This window comes from Callorhinus ursinus, unplaced genomic scaffold (assembly GCF_003265705.2).
Source record: "Callorhinus ursinus isolate GAN/ISIS: 27379988/994484 unplaced genomic scaffold, GSC_fseal_2.0 scaffold4, whole genome shotgun sequence".
Taxonomy (NCBI): domain Eukaryota; kingdom Metazoa; phylum Chordata; class Mammalia; order Carnivora; family Otariidae; genus Callorhinus; species Callorhinus ursinus.
Window position 1 is genome coordinate 117,379,578 of NW_027397066.1, and position 25,317 is coordinate 117,404,894.

The window sequence follows — 25,317 nt, forward strand, 5'->3', positions numbered from 1 at the left end:
ATTTTACTTTCTAATTATGAATGACGATTTATTTTGTGTTATAAAAGTAGTAATTGTTTATTGTCCTAGAATGCATAAAAACACATCTGGATAATGTTCCTTACAGAAAATGAAGAAGGGGGAAGTGTATAAAATGATTAAAAATCAGTAGTATAAATCAGATAAATTATTATGTATTCCTAATCCTTTGAAACAAATAGTAGAATGTTGATATTGTGTATACATGACAAAATTTCGTATTAATCAGAAGACTAAAGCCACTTCTAAACGCGATCCTTGACACTACCACCAAGGTTACTCTGTGTGAATCCTGGGTCATAAATGTGTTTACTAAGAAAGAAAATTTAACCTAAAACAACCTAAGGACAATCTTGGAAGGCTGGCTTAATATATTTACAGGATTCCTAAGCTTAAATTAAAAATCCAACTACATGGACGCTAAAATGTTACACTGGCCAATGTAATGTATGGTGATTAACATAATTAAAAAAATCAATAAAAATAAAGCTCTTCTATTACTTTCAAAAAAAAATGTTACACTGGCCAATGGACAAGTAGAGCTGAAAGATAAAACGCAGGAAATCTAGTTAAATTTGAATTTCAGATAAACAAGTCTTTTGGTAGAAATATATTCTGTGCAATTTTTATACTAAAAGTTTACTCATTGTTTATCCAAACTTCAAATTTCCCTGGGCAATCTCCACTTTGATTTGCTAAACTGGGAACCCTAAAACAAAATGAACTAAAACCTCGGTGTATTTCGAAGCAGTAACCTAAGCCTCAAGGTTCATTTGAGAAAGTGCAGGTGCTATACCCGCGCTCTAAATTGTCTCTCCATCATACCCCTTTTTGGCTTCGCAAAAAATACTCTAGGGAGCCTTGAAGTGTGGCTCAATAACGTAACGTGGAATACGAAGAGGAAAGATGTTGGCTTTGTAAAAAGAGTTCTTAATTCAGACAGGCACATTTCTGGAAACGATGGGGAAGAGGAAGACGCGCGCGGCGGGAAGCTGGGCACAAACCGGACCCTCGAACCTTCGGAGGGAAAGGGCGCACGGAGGCGGGACAGCGCCGGGCAACCGCGCGGGCCGATCGATTAGCGCGCGCGCCTGGCGGGGGGCGCGGCCGCCGGGATAGACGAAGGGCGCCCGTTACAGCTTAACCGCCGGTCGGACAAGGGCGCGGGGGGGCGCCATCGGTCAAACACCTCATACGAGAGCGGGCGACAGCGCCAGGCTCTCACGTCGCCCCGCTTCTCTCCTCCCCACCCCCACCCCCACCCCGGGCCGCCCTGGCAATCCCGCAGCCCCGAAGCCGGAGAAGCTAGCCGCAGCTCACTGATTCGAGTCATCCTGGAGATGCAAAAGCAGGAAAAGCTTAAGAGCATGACGGCGGCCAGGGCGATCAGCGCGTTCACGTGCTTGGTCCTCATGGAGCTGGATTGACTGCCGGCAACCCCCAGCGTTGCGAGTGGTGGCGACTCGGAGCGCGCCCCCCGCAGCGGAGGAGGAACGCAGGCCGCGCCTGCGCCGCGGGGCGCGCGCCCCCGCGCCCCCTGCCCCCCATCCCGCCCCTGTCGCTGGGGACCCCAGCATGCCCGCCCCTTGGGAGCCCCCTTCCGTGGCTCAGCACTTAGCGTCTCGAACCCGTTGCTAGGACCGCTGGTGGTTCAACGTTATAAACTTTGGGCAAGCGCTTCACTGCCTAGCATGTGGTTGGTGGGTGCTCAGTAACTGTTACTTTATTTTCCTGTAGCTGTACTTCTGTGCCAGACCCTAGGCTAAGCAGTTTGTATATATTATCTTGGTAAATCCTCAAACATCGCAATTTTTTAAAGGCAAGATGACAATAGTTCTAATATGCTATTGTTCTCTTCATTTTATCTTGAAAAATGGGAGCCATTGTGAAATTGAGCCATTTGCTATTGGGACTGAGCAATATGTTATTGGTTCCTCCACAAATTGTGTACCTAGATAAGTTTATAAATAAAATCTGATAAGAAGGTCCTAAATAAAGTGAGTATCTTTAGTTTTAAATGAAAGCCATCAAATGCCCAAATAACTCAGGGGCTTAGATTTTTGCGTGGGAAATGGCCAACGCCAGACACTCAGCTTAATCTCTTTATTTTTTATATTTTGGTACCTCCTCCCCCAGGAAAGGAGCAGGGAATCAACGTTTGTGAAAGAAAGAAGTTATATATGAGTAGACCAACGAAGACTTGCTAAGCTATGCCAAGGTCAAGGTATCAGTTTCTCAGCCCCTTAAAAACCAAGCCTGGGGGGGGGGGGGCCTGGGTGGCTCAGTCGTCAAGCGTCTGCCCTCGGCTCGGGTCATGATCCCAGGGTCCTGGGATCGAGCCCCACATCGGGCTCCCCGCTTGGTGGGAAGCCTGCTCTTCCCTCTCCCACTCCCCCTGCCTGTGTTCCCTCTCTCACTGTGTCTCTTTCTGTCAAATAAATAAATAAAATCTTTAAAAAAAAAAAACCAAGCCTGGGAAATACTAGGAGAAAATCAGTAGGTTGATGCTCTCTTTGGGATCCTTGAACTGTGGTTTGCTGTTTGGATTCTCCACGCTGATCAATCTTCTTATTGGGCATCTGGTAATAAGCTACTTCAAACCAGCCCTACACCACTGGCTGAGCTAGTTTCTGGCTCCTTGAAAGAGAAAAAAGATTTGAACATATGCCAACCTGAGGATGCCATTATAAGCTGTATTTTCTCATGTGCTGATGGCAGGAGGTGTGACCTTCAGTTGAGCAGTGACCCAGCCAGATCCCAGGATTGGGAGGCAAGAGGAACACCTCAACTCTATTCTCCCTCAGCCCTCGGGTCCCTTGCCAGTATCCCCCATTGGCTAAGCTCTACTGGAAGCCAGAAGGCAAGGAAGTTCTGTATAGTGTACTAGATCTTAGGACCTGCCTCCTGGGGTATGGAGCAGGGTAGAGAAAGATGTAGAGCAGACTGACCTGCGGCAAGAGGCTATTCAGCACAGGATATCTCCAAATTCAATCTGTCACAGTCCTCTTACTTGGTCTCCAGTTTCACACTTTCAGCTTTGCATTGAAAAGCAAACGATGTCAGAATCCACTCGCAGTATGTTGGGAAAGTTTTTAATCCTCTCTAAGTTAGGGTTTAACAAAAAGATGACATGAATAATATCTGTTCCAGGTTGCTGAGTTAAATAACATTCAAAACCAATTAGCATATGCCTTGTCATTATGTAATGCTCAATACATTTTGGTTCTCTGCTGTTGCTCATCAGAAGCAGTATCAGTTTTCTCACTAATTCTAATTATCATTTTTCTACAAAGCAGTGGAGAGCTTTCCCATAGTTTATGGCATTTAACTACCATTAATTATTATTTTTTCTATATTATTTTGAGCAGACTACCTGCTCAAAAATCCTTTAGCAACTCTGTTAAAAGTGAAAAGTGTTAACGTGGAATCCAGAGCCATTCGCAATCTGGTTCCATCTACCTTTCCAGCTATTCTCCCTATTCCAGCTCTGTAGATGCCTCTAATGTAGTACTCAAAAGTTCTACTCCACTCAAACCCACCAAATACCATGTTTTCAAGATTCAGAAAAGCACTTTGTTCTCACATCTTAATGAATTTTTTTGAAATCAGCATGTGTCTTCTGATTTTTCCTTTTATAGAGTTACTTATTTTTCTTTTGCCTTTTTTTCCAAAGAAAGGAAAAACCAAAAACTTGATAATCAGGGCCACCTGGGTGGCTCAGTTGGTTAAGTGTCTGCCTTTGGCTCAGGTCATGATCCCAGGGTCCTGGGATGGAATCCTGCAGCTCCTCAGCGGGGAGTCTGATTCTCCCTCTCCCTCTGCCCCTCCCCCTTGTTCTCTCTCACTCAAATAAATAAATAAAATCTTAAAAAAAAACGTGATAATCAGTCAATGGTTTGTCTATGAGTCGGAACTCATGATAGTCACTGAACATCTACTCTGTGCTGGTCACTGAACTACGTACTGGAGATACAAATGGTCACCTGCTGGTTCTGGGCTCCACCTTCTTCATGCTCAAACATGGACTGCACTGCACACACTCAGACTCCGACCTTCCAAATGTATTCAAGACTCAGCTGAAATGACACTACGTGAAGCCTTTGGTGATCACCCATGTGTAAAGAAATCTCTATCCTCTTTGAAATCTTGTAGCATTTGTGTTCTCTCTCAGGACACTCAATATTTATTTGTTATGCACATATTTTATTTCCTTTACCATGGTATGAGTCCCTACAAGAGAAAGATTATGCCTTACCTATTTCCATATCCTACTTCCCCCTGTGGATTCAAGGGTGTTTTATAGATCAAAAGTAGGATTGAAGCACAAGCCTATAGTACAACTGAGCAATATTCTCAACGAACTACCTGCAGTTACTAGCTGCTACCACTTAAGACAACAATAAATACACTCCAGGAAATCCAGTGGATAAATAATACAGTAGCATTTTCAAAGACCTTCAGACTTCCCTTTTTGCGATTTGTTTTCTAAAATTAGTGGCACATTCAGACCATGGGAAGTAGAGAATTGCCAGGCCAAATAATTGCTCAATATGTATAGGAATATTTATAGAATAATAATAGGAATGGGGAGAGTATTCTCTGGGGGTATTACCAGCCATCGGGGCTTCTTGAGTTAACTTCAGTCTAAATGGTGGTCTCACGACTGTTAGCACAGAAAAATAAACTAAGTGGGGACAAATTTTTCTAGTCTTGTTTATATGTAGGATCCTGAAGGTGAAAAGAATCTGAAAGATAATAACTTGATAAAATGCCAGTTACCCTGGCCCTGTTGTCTGTTTCAAGTTATTTAGAAATAAGTCACTGTACCCACCCGAGTGCCATTTGTTCAGCACAATTCAGGAAAATGACAGCACTAAAGGAACTTTTATAGATCATCTGACAAATAAATAAAATCTTAAAAAAAAAAGGAATCACCTGGAAATCTTGCTAGAGTTCTGGGCCCACCTTCAGTTACTCAGTGGGGTAAGGCTGGGACTCCAAAATTTGCATTTCTAACAAATCCCAGATAATATTGATGCTGCTGGTCCAAAGGATGACACTTTGGGAATCATTGCACAGTAGCACTTCATAGAATCATAGGTTGGATTTAGAAAAAGGTATAGATTACCTAGTTTATTCTCTTTGTTCAAACCACCCCCAAATACCCAATTAATAGAGACACCATATTCTCTACCACTAGTGAGGGGGATTCCATTATGTGCCCTGGTCATTATATTCTAGAAGTTAACAATACTTATAAAAATTTGTCTCATATCCCCAAATGTACTAAGACAGGCCTGATTAGGAAAAAAGAAAAAAAGAAAAAAAAAGGCTTCAAGTTTCTGGAATTGTCCCCATGAATTGAAAGTCTATAATCCTACCAAAGCGGCCTGCCTAGGTGAGAGCTAAAATCAGCACGTGCTCCAACTGTACTCTGATGCAGGATTGTGTCTGTTCAGAGCAAGGAATGTATTTTATACTAAGTCACACCAAAGCATCAAGTAGGCTGACGGAAGTCTCGCCGTCCTTGGAAGGAGTGGAACAAGCACAAGGCATTGTCCCAGTCCTAACAAAAACTAGGAAGCCACCTAGATTACCACATGCGGTACCTAGAAAAGCAGCAGAAAAACAAGCATGGCTCATAAATCACAACCCAAATGACAGTGCCAATCTTCTACCATCGGGGCAGGGGCTCAGGGGTCCTGTGTCATGGTTTTCTCCAGAGTATCCTGGCGGAGTTTTCAATCAGCTTCAGTCTAGTTTTCAGGGAGAACAGATCTGAGGGCTGATCCCATCATCAGCCAAGATGTGGCTTTACCTCTGAGAGAAATCACTATAATAAGTGTTATTCTCTTACTATCAGACACTCTTTTTTTTTTTTTTAAGATTTTATTTATTTGAGAGAGAGAGCACAAAGCAGGGGGAGAGGGAGAGGCAGGCCCCCGGCTGAGCAGGGAGCCCAATGTGGGACCCGATCCCAGGATCCCGGGATCATGACCTGAGCAGAAGGCAGACCTCAATGACTGAGCCCGCCAGGCGTCCTTACTATCAGACACTCTTGAGGACTGAGCATAACAGTCTCTTTCCCCAGCATCATCATTTACTTGTTCTCCTTCTTTTAAAATTTCATCTTTTTTCCATTTATCACCTGTCAGAATATAGACCTGGTCTCCCCAGGCAAGGGCTTCTGGTTCAGCCATGCTCTCAATCCAAAAAGAGAGCAGCAGTTGGAAACTTGCGAGGGCCTCCCCTCTGTCCATTCTCAGGAGGAAGTGGTAGGGTTGCCTCAGCCAAGTACAACATAGTTATATTCCCACTCTATGGGGTCCCTGGGAGAAGTGGAGTTCAACATACAGCCAATCCTTGTTTGGCCACATGATGTGAAGTCACTATCCAACACAGGGGGTTCCTTCAAATTATGCACATTATGTAGAATGGACTGGGGAACAATTCCCTTCCCCTGGGTCTTCCCTGTGAAATGTTGGTCCTTAAGCACGGGATCCAATAAAATAAGTGTGTACAGTGGGAAAGAGAGTTCTCTCAGAGCACCATCCCCCACCTCTTCATTCCTGTTGCCATATTGTGATTTATAATAAGAAATATATATTGTGTCATCAGCCAGTCCTGGCACAGAGCTCCTAAAACTCTTGGAATTTCCTGAGAGAGTGATAAAAGTGATTTTTGTTATGTTAATGAAGTCACTTTGGAAAGCATCTAAAGCAGGGGTGTGTGGAGTGTTGGAACATTCAGTCCTATCACCCTAACCTCTGGGGATGGGAGAGGGGCAGGAGATTGAGTAAAAGCACCAAGGGGGCCAAAGATTTAATCAATGGTGTCTATGTAATAAAGCCTCCATAAGCACCAAAATGGACGGAATTCGGTGAGCTTCTGGGTTGGGGAACACGTGGAGATTGGGGGGAAGTGGAGTACTCAGAGAGTGTGGAAACCTCGTGCCTCTTTCTCCACACACTGTCCTATGCATCTCTTTCATTTGGCTGTTCCTGAGTTAAATTCCCTTATAATAAACCAGTAATCTGTGAGCTGCTCTAGCAATTTAATCAAACCTGATGAGGGGGTCTTTGGAACCTCTGATCCCTGAGGGCTGGTCAGAAGCACAGTTGACAACCTGCAATTGGTGTCTGAAGTGGTGGGTGGAGGAGCACTATTGTAGACTGAGCCATTAACCTGTTAGATCCCACATTATCTACTGTCAGAATTGAATAGAATTGTAGCTACCCAGCTGGTGTCTGAGCATTGCTTGGTGATGTGGAAAAAACTCTTACACTGGAATTGAGGGCCAGAATCATACCCATCCCCAGTACCCAAAAACCTTTGTAAAGCTATTCCTCTTTTACTACCCCTATATTTGGACAAAACACACATTCACCTAACTGATCAAGCCAGCCCTCCATATCTTTACATTGTATATTCAATAATGTTTAATTACCAGTTCTAGTTCCAATTTAACAGCTACGTTATAGACGGCAAAGAATTTGATGTGTCCATATCATGTTAGCATTTGGGGGGCCAACTTCTGCACACTGGAATGTAGACTGCGTTCTTTGGTCCAGAGTGTAGAGCAAGGGAAAAGGGCCCACAGTGACCACCACGGAGCTTAATGCAAACAGGCTCATTAAGTGACCCACCTGGAAATAGCTATAGGCCCTAAATGACCAATTAAACAAGTAGGCATGGTTCCTAAGATTACCAAAAAAGGGGAAATTCCGCAGGTCCCCATATTCCCTCACTCCACCCTCTAACTGTGGCCCCTCACCACCACCTCCTTGCCTCCCGGCCGCGGTCCCTCTTTTCCTGCCCAGCCTGCTGCTCCCTTTCAGTGTATTCAATAAACTTTTCTCTCTTTTTTTAAAGATTTTATTTAATTCATTTATTTATTTAGAGAGCACAAGCAGAAGCCACAGGAAGAGGGAGGGGAGAAACAGACTCCCCGCTGAGCAGGGAGCCCGACGCAGGACTCGATCCCAGGACTCTGGGATCATGACCTGAGCCAAAGGCATACGCTTCACCGACTGAGCCACCCAGGTGCCCCAACTTTTATCTCTTTTGTTCTGCTTTGGATGAATTCTTTCACCGCTCATGCCGCCGGCCTCCACCCAATCAGAGCACCCCACATTTGGTGTCGTTCCCATCCGATCGGAACACCCCACACAAAGAGATGTAGGATAGGGAACCAAATAGCACTTGACAGTGTCTGGGCTGTAGTCCAGGATAAAATAAATGTCAGACTCATTTGGATCCTATCGGGACTGCAAATAGTAATCCTATATAGCTCACTGGCTTTTATGCTTGGATTCTTTTGCCCAGGAGATTTTTCTGAATGCCAATCTTTAAAAAGCTAATTTTGTTGTTGTTATTAGCATTCAACAGTCTCTTACCACATTAGTGGCACAGGTAAGAGACAAGTGGAATATATCATTATTCCACCCACTATTGCATGGCTTTGGCACCACTGTACCCACAAAAATTACCCACATGGGTACTTCTAGAAAGTGGCAGGGCATCACCTTGGCATTCCATTCTCCTCCTGAACCAATTCAGTTCTTGTCGTGGGCATTTCTATGATCCACTAGAATCTTCCTTGGGAAGTCTCCTAGGGTCTTCCACAATTTTATCACCTATACTGGGAGTGTTCTTATGTTCACTCACCAAGATTCTCATTTGGTGACTGGTCCACGACTCTTGAAACGTGCGGACATTGCCCTGAGGTAAAAAAACTAAGTTCTTCCTCCACTGTCAAGTATACTGCCCTCAACTTGGCCCCTTGCATGAACTTACCTTTGCCTAATTTCACTGGGTTTTTACCACCCATAGAGCAAATGGTAGCTGACTTTTACATTGGAGTTTTTATGATACAGGACCTCTCACGGATGAACCAAGAAACTTGTTTTATTTTGGTGAAAGGAAAGTCATGAGGTTTAAACTGGTCAGCAAGAGAAGTGGACGATGAATTAGTCCTAAAGCAGAGATGCTATTTGGTCATGGGTGTGTTATAGCTCCTCAGAGACCCCTCTCATGACACGAATTACATTTTATTTGAGAACTTGTTGTGCAGCTTCCTCTTCATCACAATTTCTTTCTGACATCACCCATATCATATCATAGGTAGTTCAGGTCTTAATATAATTTGCTCCTCTTAAGTTATGGGGGACTGTTTTCATTAGAGCCCAACAGCATGCTGTCAAACCGGCTCTCTAGCGCCACCATCAGGAAATTTTTGAGTAAAAAAATCCCAGTGGCCGCCACAAGGCGGCAGTATCGTATTTTAGTCAAAGCCTCCAATCTGCTTGTATTCTTTTGTCAGAAACTTCGAAAATTATGGGTGAACGTATTAGAATGGGAGGGTCACGGAGCATTCTTGGGCCACTGCCCATTATATATTTTTCATAGCTTTCCAAATAGTTCGTAAAGGTATTGTGCCTTCTTTTTATTGGCAGAGTCCTGGAGGGAGAGTTATGTATTATTTACTGTTCATAGAATAGCTCTGGTAGCCCGATGTTATGTTTAGAAATTTCAAAGATTGCAGTAAGTTCTAAATTTTATCTGGATTGATGAACCATTTGGCTAGTTATATTTGCCACTACATATCTCAAATCTTCTGAGTTTCTTCCTTCAAGATAGAAATGATCATAATGTTATCAATACAATGAATTAACTTAATTTTGATGGTAATCATGTCTGAACTCAATTTCACCAATTGTGGCAGTGAGTTGGAGAGGTCAGATATCCTGGGGAAGGACCATGAACAAAATATTACATTCATTCTCATGTACAAGAAAACTGTGTTTGACTTCTGAGAGTGGGATCAAGAATACAGCATTAGCTGAAATGATCACAAAAAATCCCAGTCCCAGTTGGCATATTGAACCTCTTACAGTTTTTACAATTCCTGGCATAACAGACACTTGTTTAAATCATGGAAACTACCTTGTTTAAATCATAATACTTAACATGTTATTTTCAAGAGCCTTTTTTTTTTTTTTCCTGGGCCACAGAGGATTAGTAACAAGCATTAGTGGAGATTAGCTCTTATGCTCCCATTGTTTCCTTAATGAAAGGTGAGATTTTCTGTGTCCTTCCAGAATCTCACACTGCCTGATATTTACTAAAAAGGAAGGTTTGGGCAATTCTCAGATCTTCCGTTTTGCGTGTCAAATTAAAGCTACACAAAGGGCAGACTTCTCTGTCTCTTAAAAACATTTGGCTTTAAGCTGGCAGGGATAAGGACCACCATCACATCCATTCTAATTATATACTCAGGTAAAGTCAAGAACTGGATAGTTCTTTCTTTCTTATTTCTTCATCTTCAGTTTCATGGTGATTCTGGTGTAACCTACCCTAACATTTTCATATGCTCCAAACTTTAATTTTCATACCTTAATATTGTCCTTCCATTCTCTTGCTGGTGCATTTTGCATCATCATTCAATAATCCCCAAAGGGTATTTCACTACCCTCTGCCACTCAAAATTAATTTCATCAAACAATCTTGGACCTCCTACCTGGGGACAAATGAAGATTTCTTGACCCTCAAGTTAAACGACCTTTTCTCCCACACCTTAATGGATGAATTAAAATCACCATTCTGTGCTAAACACTCTTTACTTCCCTATTTCCTTTTAGCATCATTGGCTTTAAACTCTCCCAGGTTGGGATAATTGGAACAGATCCGATAGGTTAGCTTAGGTGAGGTGGATGTAGGAGCTGGAGTAGGTTTCCCTCCTCTCAATTATTGCTACCAAACGTGCTACCAAACCCTTCGTAGGTCGTCCAATTTCCTGCTTCTCTCTTCCCTCTCACCCTCCCTTCTTTTTTTAAACAATCATACAAATCATTTAACCTGATTCAATGTTTATTTCCTTTGTCCTGGTTACCATTTTCACCCCAGTCCATTAGCTTAATTCTGAATAGTTTAAACTTTCTTATCATCAGTAAAGCTTGGTACTGGTAGCTATGAGAAACAATCTGCTTTGGCATTCTGTATTTCCTCTTCTCCCACTAAAAGAATCATAAGGGGAACCATATACATATGAGGTGATTCCTCTAATTACAGTGTATCGCATTTAAAATAGTTTTAGAGAAGTGCAGTACAAATCATTATACAACCAATCAGCGTTGCCACTGTCCTTAATATTTTTTTGTTCTTAATATTTTTAATGCTTCCACAGAGATGATTCATTTTACTGTTAGTGAAGGGAGTATACAATTTTCCTTCTCACTGTAAATTTGCTGCATTCCAGGCTCCACACACTCCAAAAGGGGGCATTGATATTTAATTTGATTCCTCTTGGATCAAATGCTGAACACTGCAATGAGCTGTTGATTAACGGTCATGCCGAACATCCTTTCCATTAAGCAATTTTTAAAATCAACAGTGCTTGACTGTTTAGTCTGAGAATCTAAGAAAACAGGGATTCCTTAGTACTACTCAAAAATATAACCAAACACCATTACACCATAGCCTTTGTTTTCCATGTAGGTGATTTGATAGGGCCAGGTAGAAGCATACAGATTAGTTCAGAGACTTAAGTAGGGTCCCATCTTCTCCTTGAAGCCAGAATTCTAATCCCAAAGTTAACCATCATTTAGCCGGCCACATGGAAGAAGAAAACCAAAGAGAATAAGAGAGAAAGAGAGAAGGACAATCTTCCCTGAGAGACAAGAAGGGCTTAATATATCTGCCAGTTACATGCAAATGAATTAGTGGAAAATAGAAGAGGCAATCATATGCACGTGACATTTTAATGTACAATGACTTTGCTTCCAATAAATGCATTTCAATCAATTTTTCAGGTTCTGACAAAACAGGTTACCATTACTTTCTCTTGGAGAAAAACATGGATAGGAGTGTCCCAACAGGCAGCATGGAGACAAAGAGAGAGTTCCTCTTTATACTCCCTACTCTCAGTATAGCAAATTTAATAAAACATAAAAGGATTATATACTTGTACTACAGGATTATCTCACTTTCAATTATACAAAGATCTTGTGTAATAATTGAAAGACCCTTGAAATAGAAGTTTGTTTCTACTTCTTAACTTGTCAAATTGGCTCTGTACTTTGCCTTTCTGAGTTTTTTCATTAACAATAAAAAGTATTCAGTGAGGGGCGCCTGGGTGGCTCAGTCGTTAGGCATCTGCCTTCGGCTCAGGTCATGATCCCAGGGTCCTGGGATCGAGCCCCTCATCGGTCTCCCTGTTCGGCAGGAAGCCTGCTTCTCCCTCTCCCACTTCCCCTCCTTGTGTTCCCTCTCTCGCTGTGTCTCTGTCAAATAAATAAGATCTTAAAAAAAAAAATTCAATGAGATGATCTTTACATTCTCTTCAAGATCTGAGATTCTCTGATTTTATTATTACAGTACATGTCCAGTTTTCATTACCAAGTTGAGTGTTGGTTGCTTCTATGGAGCTTCACATGTCTAATGCTTTACAATTAGCACCTTTTGAAAAAATGTTGAAGTGTGGAAAAGTGTGTATTGCTGCTGCAATGTGTGTTAGCAAGGGGATGCAGGGATTATACAAATACACACTTGCATAAGATATTCCTGGAGCTATAAACGAGAAACTAATACTGGTTGCTTTTGAGAAAAGGGGCTGAGGGATCAGGAGTTGTGGGTGGGTAGGGGTGAGTTATTTCTCAGTGGAAGTTGTCCTTTGTCCTTATATTCTACTCTCCCCTTGTTCTTTTCTCCTCCAGCCACACTGGCCTTCTTGCTCTTTCTCCCATTTATGAAGTATTCTCCTCTGCACTTGCGGTTCTAGGGCCTGGAATGCTCTTCCTCCAGATTCTCTTAGGTTTAGAACAAAGTCCCAACTTCTTTACTCAACATAAAGAACTCTCCTTTTTTTGCCATGTACTAGCCACGGGCAAGTCATGAAACGTAAATCCCGTTTCCTCATCTATAAAGTAGAGCTATTAATAATTACTTCGCAGAATTAAGATTAAATGTAGGTGAAAGTGCTTTTGCAACCTTGGTGCTATGAAAGTTACTGAAAGTACGCCGTTTCTCCCGTGAGTTCTTGGAGTTTAGGAGTGGTACGCAGTTTCAGTCAGCGCAAATGATCTGAGGTTTAAGGCGAGAAATACGTCCAGAGCGGCACTTCTGAGACCTTCTGAGACCAACCTTTGGCGCTGGGCGTGCCTCCAGGTAGCCGTTGCCAGGGAAACCGTTGGGCGTCCTTAGAACCTGAGCACGCGCGCCAGCGACTCAGCGCTACCTCCTTCTAGCGTTAGCAATTGGTGGAGTTCGGGCCAATCGGAGTGGCGGGAGGGGCGGGGCAGGGGCGGGGCAGGGGCGGGCAGTGTCCCCGGGAAGGCGTTCCCGCGGCCTCCCTCCCCGACTTCCGGGTCGCGGTGCTTGCAGGGAGTGCTGCGCGAGTAGCGTCGTTTCCGTTGCCGGCTGTTTGCAGTTGGGGAAACCGAGGCAACTCCAGCTTCCCCCCTAGTTCTTCAGCTCCTGTGAGGTGGCTGCCGTTTCTTTTCCTCTTGCCCCGCGCTGCTTTGGTGCGGCTGCGCTGAGGGCGCGCGGGCTGGTTGAGCCCCTCGGTGTCCTAAGGAAAACCGTGGGGTGCCCAGGCCGGCGGGGCTTTGTGCGAGACGTACTTTCCCACTCGCGGGCAGCGCGGCCGGGCTCCGGAAGGGGGGTTCCGCGCAGCGACTCCCCGAAGTCTGGGGAGCTCAGGCGCCTCGAGGCTTGCGTTCCCTGCGCTTGGCAGTTCTTGCTTCTTTTGTCCTATCGAGCGCGGACTGGATGGATTCATTTTTTAAAGTCGCAGTTCTGCCGATCTCTGACGATGGGCGTTGCTTCTGCACCGACCTGCGGGGATTTCAAATTTGACAGTCCCTCAGGCCGTGGTCTAGAGATGATGTATCTATGGGAATGTTGAAGGCAGAAAGGAGATAAAGCATTTTTATTTTAAAATAACTTCTCACTTCTATTCCCCCCAATCCCCTTCAAGATTTTTCTAATGGCATAAAGATTCAGTTTTGTCGAGGGTGTAGCTTATTACTCTTAGTATTTCTGCCCTTCACCTCTTGAATGGAAAATCAGTTTTTAGCCAGGGTGTGATCTACTCTGTGTTCAACTTTTATACTTCAATTTGTAAGCCATATGTCGTGTTTTTATTTCCTGGAATCTCCTGACGGTGGGACAGATGTAACTGGAATTATACATAGGGGTTAAAAGAACTCTTCATTATACAAACCATTCAGATGTATGGCATATTTGACTTAATTGTTGCTAAGTTGGGTCTCTTTTGTTCTTAAACTGTTGAGCCCCATTCTCAAAGATGAGAACATAGGGAACTGAGAAGTTGAATCTAAGTAGGTAGTTTGATTTTTACAGTTAATTCCTAAAAAGTGGTAAATTGACCATTTGACCATCCATTATTTAACTGATCTAAATGGTATTTATTACATCTGTCATTGTTTTCTTACATGCCTAAATACTACTACAAAATAGACCCAATGGAATAACGTAGATATAATTTGGGATTTGACAAGTCGAAATAACTTTTTTTTTCCATTTTTAAATCTAATTTAAGGTCATTAAATCTGTCATATATTTCCTTCTCCAGGAAAAAAAAATGTTTATTTCTTTGTGGGAGTTCTTCTATGGGCACTTTTTTCGATTTTGGATGAAATGGCTCTTGCGACAGATGACTGGAAAATGTGAATTGCAGCGAATTTTTGATACCTATGTAGGTGCACAAAGGACACACAGGATAGGTAATGTTATTTGAAAAAGAATAAATCAATTTTAACTCTGAATGAATTTTTTTCTCAATATTGATAGTGACAGATGTACTCATTGTGTATCCTGATCCAGAAACTTAAATTTAGTTTTTTAATCTTTGAAATCTAGCTTTAAATGATTCCAGCTCTAAAACTATGCTTTTAGAGAAAAAGAGTCATTATAATTTAGTTCCACATCTGTACAAAGAATGATCTTCTGTGGCTCCTGAAATTCATCAGTTGTACCTTAGATTATAGTTGCAACCTATTTTTCAGAGAAAAATCTTTATACTTCTATGTTCTTTAAAATTTTCACTTAAATGATGGGGAAGAGTATCTGAATCTAGATCAATTTTTATAGTCAGCACTTTCATCAGTCTTTTAGTCTCTTATGTAATTCATGAAAGAACAGTAATAGGTATGTAGTGATCCATGGGAAAGATTATTACATCAGAGTCTGCACTGTCCAGTGTTGTAGCCAGTAGCCACATGTGGCTATTGAGCACTTGAAATGTGATTAGTGTGACTTGAGATGTGCTGAAATATAAAAAATGTACCCTGGGTTTCCAAGACTTTATATGAAAAAGGAATATAGAAATACCTCATTAATAATTGTTTCTATTCATTATATGTTGATAATATTTTTGATGTATTGGGTTAAAATATATAAATTTTATGTGTTTCTTTTATTCTAATGTGGCTACTAGAAAATTTTAAAGTACACACATGGTTCACATTTTGGCTTGCATTATATTTCTTTTGAACAGTAGTGTTCTTTTACCTTCTAAATTTCATCAGCTTTCAGTGCTTAATTGAAAATATTGCTTTAAATTAGAACACAGAGGAATGAGAAATGTGGTTGAGGTAATTACTCTTTGACCAGAGTAAGGAAGACCAGGGATTGGCTACAGTTCATGTTCACTGTGTTAAATGGAAAATCATGACTTAACTAAATCCTCCTTTGTGTTGAACAAGTGTACTTCAACTAAGAAATCCACTCCTGTGAGATCTAGGGAGTGGGTGTTGGTATCCAAGGCAACATGGGAAGAATGGGAGATATAAGGAGGGAGTAAGCCTCAGGGCAGCTGGATGATTGAAGTTTAATTACTTCCCTAGTTTTTTTTCACAACTTTGTGACTGACTTCAATTACTGCCTGCTCTTTTGATTTGCCCTTTTGGCTGCTCTAAGAACAAAGTACCTCTTGATAAGAAATCTTAGAAGTAATGGTTTATGTTTTGTACTATGGGGAAAGAACATATTAAGGCATTAATTTGTGGCAAAACCATTTTTCTTGAATTTCTCAAATTGCCGAGAATAAAGAGACTTAGTAAATGTGCCAGAAAAAAATGTTTAAATAGTCTAGTAAAAATGTTCTAGTCATTCTTGAAACAGAAGACGAGAATGGAGAAACTGCTTTACTCTTTGTCTGGTTAGAAGATAGTTGGCCATATAATCTAAGTCATTACATTTTTGCCCCTTTGTTGTATGATTCAGTCACTGGCTCCTCAAATCTAAATGCTTACTCCATAAGGCCAACAAATGAAGAAAGTGTAGTAGATAGCACTTTCCTTGTATGTTCTTTAGATGAATTTCTGGAACCTAAGCTATTGTGAGGCAGCCATGAATGAATATACAGTGGTTAGTAGACACTTGGGGGTTTGCACAGAAACATGACCCTGGGGGAAATTAGGATGGTCTCACCTCTCTGGCTCTGGTGTGTTGCATTGGGTTGAGGATCTTGGAATCATATCTAGTTCTCTATACTGTGGGGATAACATTTAAAAATGTTTGCTGTGTTATACACATAGAAATTATATCTTCTAGAACTATTAACTTATTACTGGCTTGATATTTATATTATTTGTTTATGGACTAACTCACAAACAACATTTAAGTGGTAAAATTCTTTTTTCTTTTTTTCTTTATTTCAGAAAATTCCTTGACATACTCCAAGAATAAGGTAGGATTATATCAAGGTGGTAATTCTAGAAAACTTAACCTGGAGATACTTTTTTTTTAAAAGAATGCCCCAGTTTTAGAATTAATTATTTTTAAGGTTCTACGAGAAGAATCTTTGCTGTAGAGTATTAACATGAAATTTCCCACTTTAAAAGTATTATTTTATTTTTGAAACATTTTCTGTTTGTATGTTAGTGTGCTACTGGTGCACAAAGAAGGTATTTGAATAATTTGTCCTTAGCTGAGGTTTTGTTTTTTTATTTTGCTTCAAAACTTGATGGCCTTTGGGAAAGCAGTTCTTAAGGGAAAAACCTCATAAACTGTGTCCTTCAGATAGATTCTTATGTGAGAGAAAAGCAATTTTGGATAGTTACTTAAAAAACAAACCCTGAATCACATGCCTTTTGATCCAAAATAAGTCATACCTCATGCTATTTGTTAGCTTTTGCTGTGTAACAAACTTATAAAATCTCAGGGGCATATATAAGAAGACATTGTTTATTTCTTGCCTATGGTCTTTGAGCCAACTGGAGAGATTCTTCTTCAAGTTAGTCCCAAGTTCAGGTCTGTTCCAGTTGTGTCATTATGGAACCCAGTTGAAAAGGTAGTGGGTACTTGGAGAATGTTCTTACAGTAGATCATTGAATGTCCAACCACACAGACATATTTTTTAAATTTCCTCCTGTTATGTTCATTAACATCCCATTAGCTAAAGTAAGTTCCATAGCCAGCCCAAGTCAAGGAGTAGAGAAATATACTGTGCCCACTACAAAGCCATGGTAAGCATGTGAGTGTATAATTTAATTATAGGGGAGTGAAAAATTGGAACCAGTGATTCAGTCTGTTACATCCTGTACTTCTCTATAGTAGTTCACAATTTTCTCTCTCTCTGTATATATATAGATTATTTGGTATGGCAGAGGTAGAGTATGGGTCATCTAGGTCATTGTTTAAAATCCCATAGTAGATTACAGCCAGCATTAAACAAAACAAAAGAAATAGAATAGAAAATAACCAGATAACACTGGTTATAATAAGGTTAAATATTGTTTTATGAAATTTTAATTTTAGTTATCTGTGTGTGTGCATCTATTTATATTTTAGATATCCATAGGTAAGTTTGTACTTGGTCATGTACATGGTTCACATTTTGGCTTGCATTATATTTCTTTTGAACAGTAGTGTTCAAATTCTATTTTTACCACATTGTACATGGGTAAAAAATAGAATAAAAAACTGTTGACTTGCTATTGTCTAGTGATAACTGATAGGAGTTACGAATTCATGCAAAGTGGGCATTGTTGAATGTTGCAAGCATATCAGTTATGTTCTGGGGAATGACCTATAAAGTAAGTGCCTTATTGATTTAGTTAACAGTCTTTTTTTATGAATGGTCAAGGTAAGAATAACTCATATACATGAGTATATATTGGGGGAACAAGAGTCTGGAGTCCTTTTGTTCAGAATCCTAGAGAGTGATTAATATTCTTGTTCTTTTCTTTTTTTTTTTAATAAGAATGTAGGGGTCTAAAAAGTTAATAAGTTGCTGGTTCTAAAAATTTATCCACTCATATAGTTCCTTCCATTAATTGAAACTTAGGATGCAGTGTCACCGAGTAACATAATAAATTGTGGAAGAACCTCTAGAGAAGTTCTGAAACCAGCAGCTCAGTGTCACAGCTGTCTGTGTAACTGTTGTTACTACAACTGATTGTAACAACAGTTTTGGTCACAGATTTTACTAATGGGACTTCATGTGTGGTATAATTATGCCAAACTTAAGTGGGACCATACATAAGATGTTGCTTTTTAAGAACTCTAGTGCCTTGGTCGAAATCCTTGACCAAAGATTTGAATGGTGCTATATGTTCAGTATTCCACAGGGTCTTTGGGATACACAAAAGAAATAAAGAGCAGTGTTGAATGTAATTATGAATAGGCATTTAGAGAAGGTATAGGTAAACTTTATTGGGAACTTTAAGGTTGAGGTAATGAGTTAAAGAAAAATACAGTGTTTATTCTTTTTTATCTGATTTACTGACTACAAAAGCCCACTTGAAAAGTAAACATTAAAATTGTATTGTTAACAATTTTATTGGGATGCCTGGGTGGCTCGGTTAAGCATCTGCCTTCAGCTCAGGTCATGATCCCAGGGTCCTGGGATCAAGTCCCTCATCGGGCTCCCTGCTCAGTGGGGAGTCTGCTTCTCCCTCTCTCTCTGCTGCTCTCCCTACTTGTGAGCGCTCTCTCTCTGACAAATAAATAAAATCTTTTTTTTTTTAAGATTTTATTTATTTATTTGAGAGAGAGAGAGTGAAAGAGAGAGAGAGCCCAAGACGGGGTAGGGTCAGAGGGAGAAGCACACTCCCTGCTGAGCAAGGAGCCCCATGTGGGACTCGATCCCGGGACTCCAGGATCATGACCTGAGCCGAAGGCAGTCGTTTAACCAGCTGAGCCACCCAGGCGCCCCAATAAATAAAATCTTTAAAAACAAACAAAAAACCAACAATTTTATTATTAAAAGTGTAGATTGCTAATAATGTTACGTAGGGCATGTTGAAAAAAAGGATAGTCAACAAATGGGTAGTTCCTTACTGAATTAAATCACAGAAACTTTGTTTTCTTGAAGTTTTAGATCTAAGGTAAACTTGTCAATAAACAAATGGAGGAAGCCTCATCAATTTAAACATACCATTTCTGGTATGTATTGTATCTCACTTCTATACTTCCAGTTGCTTTGTAGAGTAAAATCAAATTCCGATTTTGTGATATTTATTAATCTGATCTACTTTTTTATTGGTATGAGAAAAGTCTGAATTCAAATCCTGATTTTATCACTTGCTAATAGTTTGACTTTTGTGCAGGTTACTTATTTTCTCATCATCAAAGGAGGTGTTAATAGACACATGATTGTTTTAGGATTATAGATATTAATATGAAAGCAGTCTAAAAGAATGCCTAGTACATGATAGGTTATGCAACAAATACTAGTTGTTAGTAATATTAATGATGATGGGATTAAACCAATATATTCTACAAGATTTTTAGAAGTTTAAAATATTCATGAACACTTCTTAGGTATTTAAATACTTAACATTACTGATAATTGCTGTGAATAATAATGATTTTAATCTATTAAGGCCAGTTCCTTAAAGCAGTGATAGTATGATCCTACTGGGTTGTGAACTATTTCATAGTGGAAAGTCTTTGTTAAAAATTGAGTCTCATTTACTTGTATTTCAGGCTAAGGACTACTTATTAATCTATATTAAGGGTTACTAAACTTTAGGATTTATAAATGAAAATGAAAACTGTTTTAGAATTTGAGCAGTCGAATTCAGTATTGTGCTAACAAGTCTGGCTGCTGTGCAGTGTATGGTAACGTTGCAAAGCCTCACAGTCCTAACTCATATACAGGTGTTTGAAACTGAGGGAAAGAACACTTTGTCAATCTAATAGTGTTTTTGACTGGCTGTGCTTTTCTTTTTTTTTTTTTTTTTAAAGATTTATTTATTTTTTTGTGAGAGAGAGAATGAGAGAGAGAGAGAGTACATGAGAGGGGGGAGGGTCAGAGGGAAAAGCAGGCTCCCTTGCTGAGCAGAGAGCCCGATGTGGGACTCGATCCCGGGACTCCGGGATCATGACCTGAGCCGAAGGCAGTCGCTTAACCAACTGAGCCACCCAGGCGCCCTGGCTGTGCTTTTCAATTGCAGCTGCTGTGTTAGCTTTTAAATAATAACATTCTAGCTGTTGAATAATAAATTAGTTTTATGGCATCAGTTTAGTTGTCTGTGGGTTGATGGTATGGTATAGTGATGTACATTTGCATTTTTTTTGTCTTTAATTTTGCAAAAGCTGGACTTTGTAAGTACCTAGCTTTTAAGTATATAACCACATAGGCGTTGTGGTTCACAAATGAAACATTCATACTCTGTATGTGTAATATCCCCAAATTTACTTGCTTAGTGAAACTCACTGTTGACATTTACTGCCTAGGAATATGTGTTAATCATTTAATTTGTAACCTATTCTCAAGGTAGATGTGATAAAAAAAAAGACTGTTTTACTTTTATGTTCATCAAGTGTTGTTTTATAATAAAATAAAATACATAAGCACATACAATTTTTTTATAAAGTATATGATAAGTGATTCGTATTTGTGGTTCTCTTATTCTTTATTATCACCTGTGTTTTCTTTAGTAAAAAGTTAAATGACATTGGGAAAATAGTCTTTGGGTACATACATGGTTTGAGATTAAAAAAGAAAGTAGAATTGCTGACTTTAGAAACTCTCTAAGTACTATATATTCCAGTATTGAATATACCTTCAAAATGAACTTAGAAAATGCTGTAATGGTTTATATTTATCCTCCATCCAGGCTGCTATTTTATTTTTGATGAGGAAACAAAGACCTAACAAAAAGTTAGAGAATAAGCCAGAGATTGACAGATGGATAAAAAGTAAGACCCAATTAACTGAATGTTGTTTCAAGAAGTATACTCTAAACATAAAGACACAAATAGAAAGCAAAAGGATACACCATGCAAACAATTAAGAATAAAAAAGCTGTTGTGTCTTTGTTTCAGAAAACATAAACTTGGAATATTATCAGTGACTGAATTTTTTTTATAATGATAAAAGGGTTTATTTATCAAGAAAATACAACAATATTAAAAGTATATGCACTTACTAACAAAGCTGCCAAATACTTGAAGCAAAAATTGACTCAACTAAAGAGACAAATATTTGAATCCCCCGTTGTAGTTGAAAATTTTAATATACTTCTCTCAATAATTGACAGTACAAAAATACCAAAAAAATCAGAAGGGATGTATACCATTTGAACAATACTTTTACAAACAATACTTTGAACAATACTTTGTCTTGACCCAAATGACATTTATAGAATGCTACCCCCAACAAAAGCAATATGCACATTCTCAAGTACACATGGAACATTCATATAGGTATGTCAATATATGAGACTTTAAGTCTCAATAAATTTCAAAGGTTTGAACTTACACAGAGTATGTTCTCTGTCCTGCACAGTACTAACTTAGAAATAAGAAAAGTGTGACATCTAGAAAATCCCCAAATATCTGGAAATTAAAAATTTAACTCATGGATCAGAAAAGAACTCACAAGGGAAATTTTTTAAAAAATTTACTTGAGTGATGTTTAAGGCCTCAAATCAATGATCTCTGCTTACACTTTAAACCAGAAAAGAGCAAATTAAACCCTAAGTAAGTAAAAGAAAGGATATAATAAAAAGAAGATAAATTAGCAAAATGGTAAACAGACAAAAATAGGAAATAACAGACTCAAATTTGATTCTTTGAAACAATTTGATTCTTAGTGATATTAATAACCCCCTAGCAACACTGATCAAGAAAGAGAAAACCCAAATTACCAATATCAGGAATGATAGAGGAGGTGTCAGACCACAATCATTAAAAGTATTAGGGTATACTATGAATAATTTTATGCCAATAAATTCTGTAGCCTAGATGAAAGGGACAAAGTCCTTGAAAAATACAATTTATCAAAACAAAATGAAATTTAAAAATATAAATAGCCATATACCTAATAAATGGGATTTGTAATTAAAAAATTTTGCACCAAAAACCCTTCTTTACTAGTGAACTCTTAACATTAAGAAGAAATAATACCACTATTACAAAAACTCCTAGAACATCAAGTAGAAAAAACACATTTTGTGAAGCCAGTATAACCCACTAAAACCAGACAAGGACAGTATAATAAATGAAAATTGTAAATCATCCTTCAAGAACACAGATGCAAAAATTCTTCATTAGCAAATTGATCCCAGTAATCTATAAAAAGAATAATACATCACGATTGAGTTTTCAAAGTCAATGAATGTAACTCACCACATTAACAAAGTAAATGAGAAGAATAAGATCATTGCAATAGATACTGAAAAACTATTTTGACAGAACTCAATGCCCATTCATGATTAAAAACTCAGCTAGGAATAGAAGGAATTTCTTCATCCTAATAAAGGCCATCGGTGGAAAACATGAAGCTAACATGATATATAATACTGAAATATTGAATGCTCCCACATTGAATTGGGAACAAAGCAAAGATGGTTGCTCTCTGATTTTTTTTTTCCAGCATTGTGCTGGAGGTCCTAGGTAGTCCAATAAGAAAAAGAAATCTAAAATACAATGATTGAAAAGAAAGAAAAAAAACTATTCGTTAACAGATGATGCAGTTTGTGAGTGCAGAGAACCCTAAGAAGTCTACAAAAACTACTAGCATTATTAATATATGAGTTTAGCAGTGTCTCAGGACACAGTATGCTTTGTAAGTTAGCAACAAGCTTTTAGAAAACAAGATAAAAGAACAGTACCACTTATAGTAGCATTCAGAAACATAAAATATTCAATGATTAATGAAAGCCACACAGGACTTCTACACTAAAACTCCTTTTCCTAAGATAAGTTAAAAATGGAAAGATACAGGTGGTAGTCATCAATAGGAAGACTTAGTATTGCTAAGATGTTAATTCTTAACATGTTAAGATGTTAAGAAAGTAAAAGCATCATAAAAAGGTTACTATGGGGATTCCAAGAGAGGAGAGGTTAATTCCACTTGAATAGAATCAGGGAAAGCTTCTTGGACCTGGTATGTGAGCTAGCTTAAAAATGGATTCAATGCAATTCCAGTCAAAATCCCAGCAAGCTATTTTTGAAGAAAGTGACAAGATCATTCTAAAGTTTATACAGAAATGTAATGTACCTAGTATAGCCCAAGTAATCTATTAAAAGAACAAAGTTGGGGCGCCTGGGTGACTCAGTAGGTGAAGCATCTGCCTTCGGCTCAGGTCATGATCCCAGAATTCTGGGTTCGAGTCCCACATCAGGCTCCCTGCTCAGGGAGTCGGCGTCTCCCTCTCCCTCTGCCTGCTGCTCTGCCCCCCCACCCCCACCCCGCTCATGCTCTCTCTTGCATGCTCTCTCTCTCTCTCTCAAATAAATAAAATCTTAAAAATAAAAAGTGGTAAGAGTAGTGTCTATAGGAAAAGTATTTGCTGAGAGACTAGACATTATTTCTTTTCTTTTCTTTTTTTTAAAGATTTTATTTATTTGACAGAGACACAGCGAGAGAGGGAACACCAGCAGAGAGAGAAGCAGGCTTCCCGCTGAGCAGGGAGCCTGATGCAGGGCTCAATCCCAGGACCCTGGGATCATGACCTAAGCCAAAGGCAGACGCTTAATGACTGAGCCACCCAGGCGCCCCTAGACATTATTTCTAATGTGAACTCTGTCTCTAAGTTTATTTGGCCTTGAGCTAGTTCATTCAATCAGTTATTCATTCATTCATAATATAAGAGTATGTAAGAGAGACAAAGCCTGGTGTCAAATCTGTAAAAGTAAGCAAATACAGTATCCTAAGTGCTTTCTCACTGAGTATGATCATAAAAGGGAGTAGCCAACTCAGTGGCTGAGGAAGGCTTCACAAAAGGAGGTGATATTTGACTAGATTTTTCATGTTTCAGGAAGCAAAAGGTTTCTATCTGTGGTAAAGGTAACCCTTTCATTAGCGCTGGGTTTTAAGGTTCAAGACCTTTCCTGTAGCCATATTACCTCAGGATTTGACCAATTAGACCTTGACCATATGTGTATCCTTACCAACTGTTAGTCTTTGATCATTTTCCTTCTTACTTTTTCATTTACTTTGAGGAGCCTTCTTTTTGTTTCCTTCCTTTTCTTCCTTCTTTTAAATAATCGTATGCATTGCTGTATGCGTCTTTTACTGAAACAGTTGCCTTTCTTAAGGTTTTTATCTGTTAAATATCTCCATTTAACAGTTACTTGTCAATTATCTTTTACATGCAGGATATGAAAAGATGAACTAGATACAATCACTGTGCTCAAAGAATTTTCCACTTAATATATAAAAGTAACTAATTTAGAAAGCAGAAAGCATCATAAAAAGGTTATAGATAAATTACTATGGGGATTCCAAGAGAGGAGAGGTTAATTCCACTTGAATAGAATCAGGGAAAGCTTCTTGGACCTGGTATGTGAGCTAGCTTAAAAATGGGCAGCATTGATATGTTTAGTGATTGGGAAGGAACATTCCAGAAGAAAGGCCCAGGAGATGCAGCAGCATAACTTCAGGTATGATGAGAATATTTTGCCTGGGGCTATAAGAGATACCAGCAAGGATTTTGTTAGTAGTCTACAGAGGGATCAGAGTTAAAGAAACTTTTTAAGGGTAAAAAAAGTCCTGAACTTGCTTGTTTGTTGAAAGAATGATCCGGTGGACATTTATAGGGCATATAATGTAAGAAATCTGTTTTATGTGAATAGAAAAAAGACTAAGGATATCTGTTACCAGTGACTGTCTCTGGTGGTGGCAAATAATTACAAGAATATTTGAGTTCTCTTCTTTTTGCTCTTCTGAATTTAAAAGGTTTTTTGACTTCTGCACTAAAATTTTTGTACACATATATGTAATTTAAAAATTTTATAAAAAGTATCTGCTTCACACGCCCACTATGGTGGGAGCTCATATGTTAAGAACTTATCAGTTGAGACCCTGTTGATACTCAGTTG

The 25,317-nt window shown here is 39.3% G+C and overlaps 2 protein-coding genes across 6 annotated transcripts in view; one reads left to right on the top strand and one right to left on the bottom strand.

Moving 5' to 3' along the window:
- MGAT4D (MGAT4 family member D) overlaps window positions 1-1,525 on the bottom strand; it is a 58,539-nt gene extending 57,014 nt beyond the window's left edge. For all 3 annotated transcript variants that reach the window (XM_025874002.2, XM_025874001.2, XM_073891222.1), the window contains exon 1: window positions 1,339-1,525. In XM_025874002.2, coding sequence (XP_025729787.1) covers window positions 1,339-1,432 — 94 coding nt within the window. In that variant the 5' untranslated portion in view covers window positions 1,433-1,525. The remainder of the gene's footprint in view (window positions 1-1,338) is intronic.
- Window positions 1,526-13,393: 11,868 nt separating this feature from the next.
- Window positions 13,394-25,317, top strand: part of ELMOD2 (ELMO domain containing 2) — a 30,601-nt gene continuing 18,677 nt past the window's right edge. For all 3 annotated transcript variants that reach the window (XM_025874230.2, XM_025874229.2, XM_025874231.2), the window contains exons 1-3: window positions 13,394-13,498; window positions 14,612-14,762; window positions 16,701-16,729. In XM_025874230.2, the coding sequence (XP_025730015.1) occupies window positions 14,621-14,762; window positions 16,701-16,729 (171 nt within the window). In that variant the 5' untranslated portion in view covers window positions 13,394-13,498; window positions 14,612-14,620. The remainder of the gene's footprint in view (window positions 13,499-14,611; window positions 14,763-16,700; window positions 16,730-25,317) is intronic.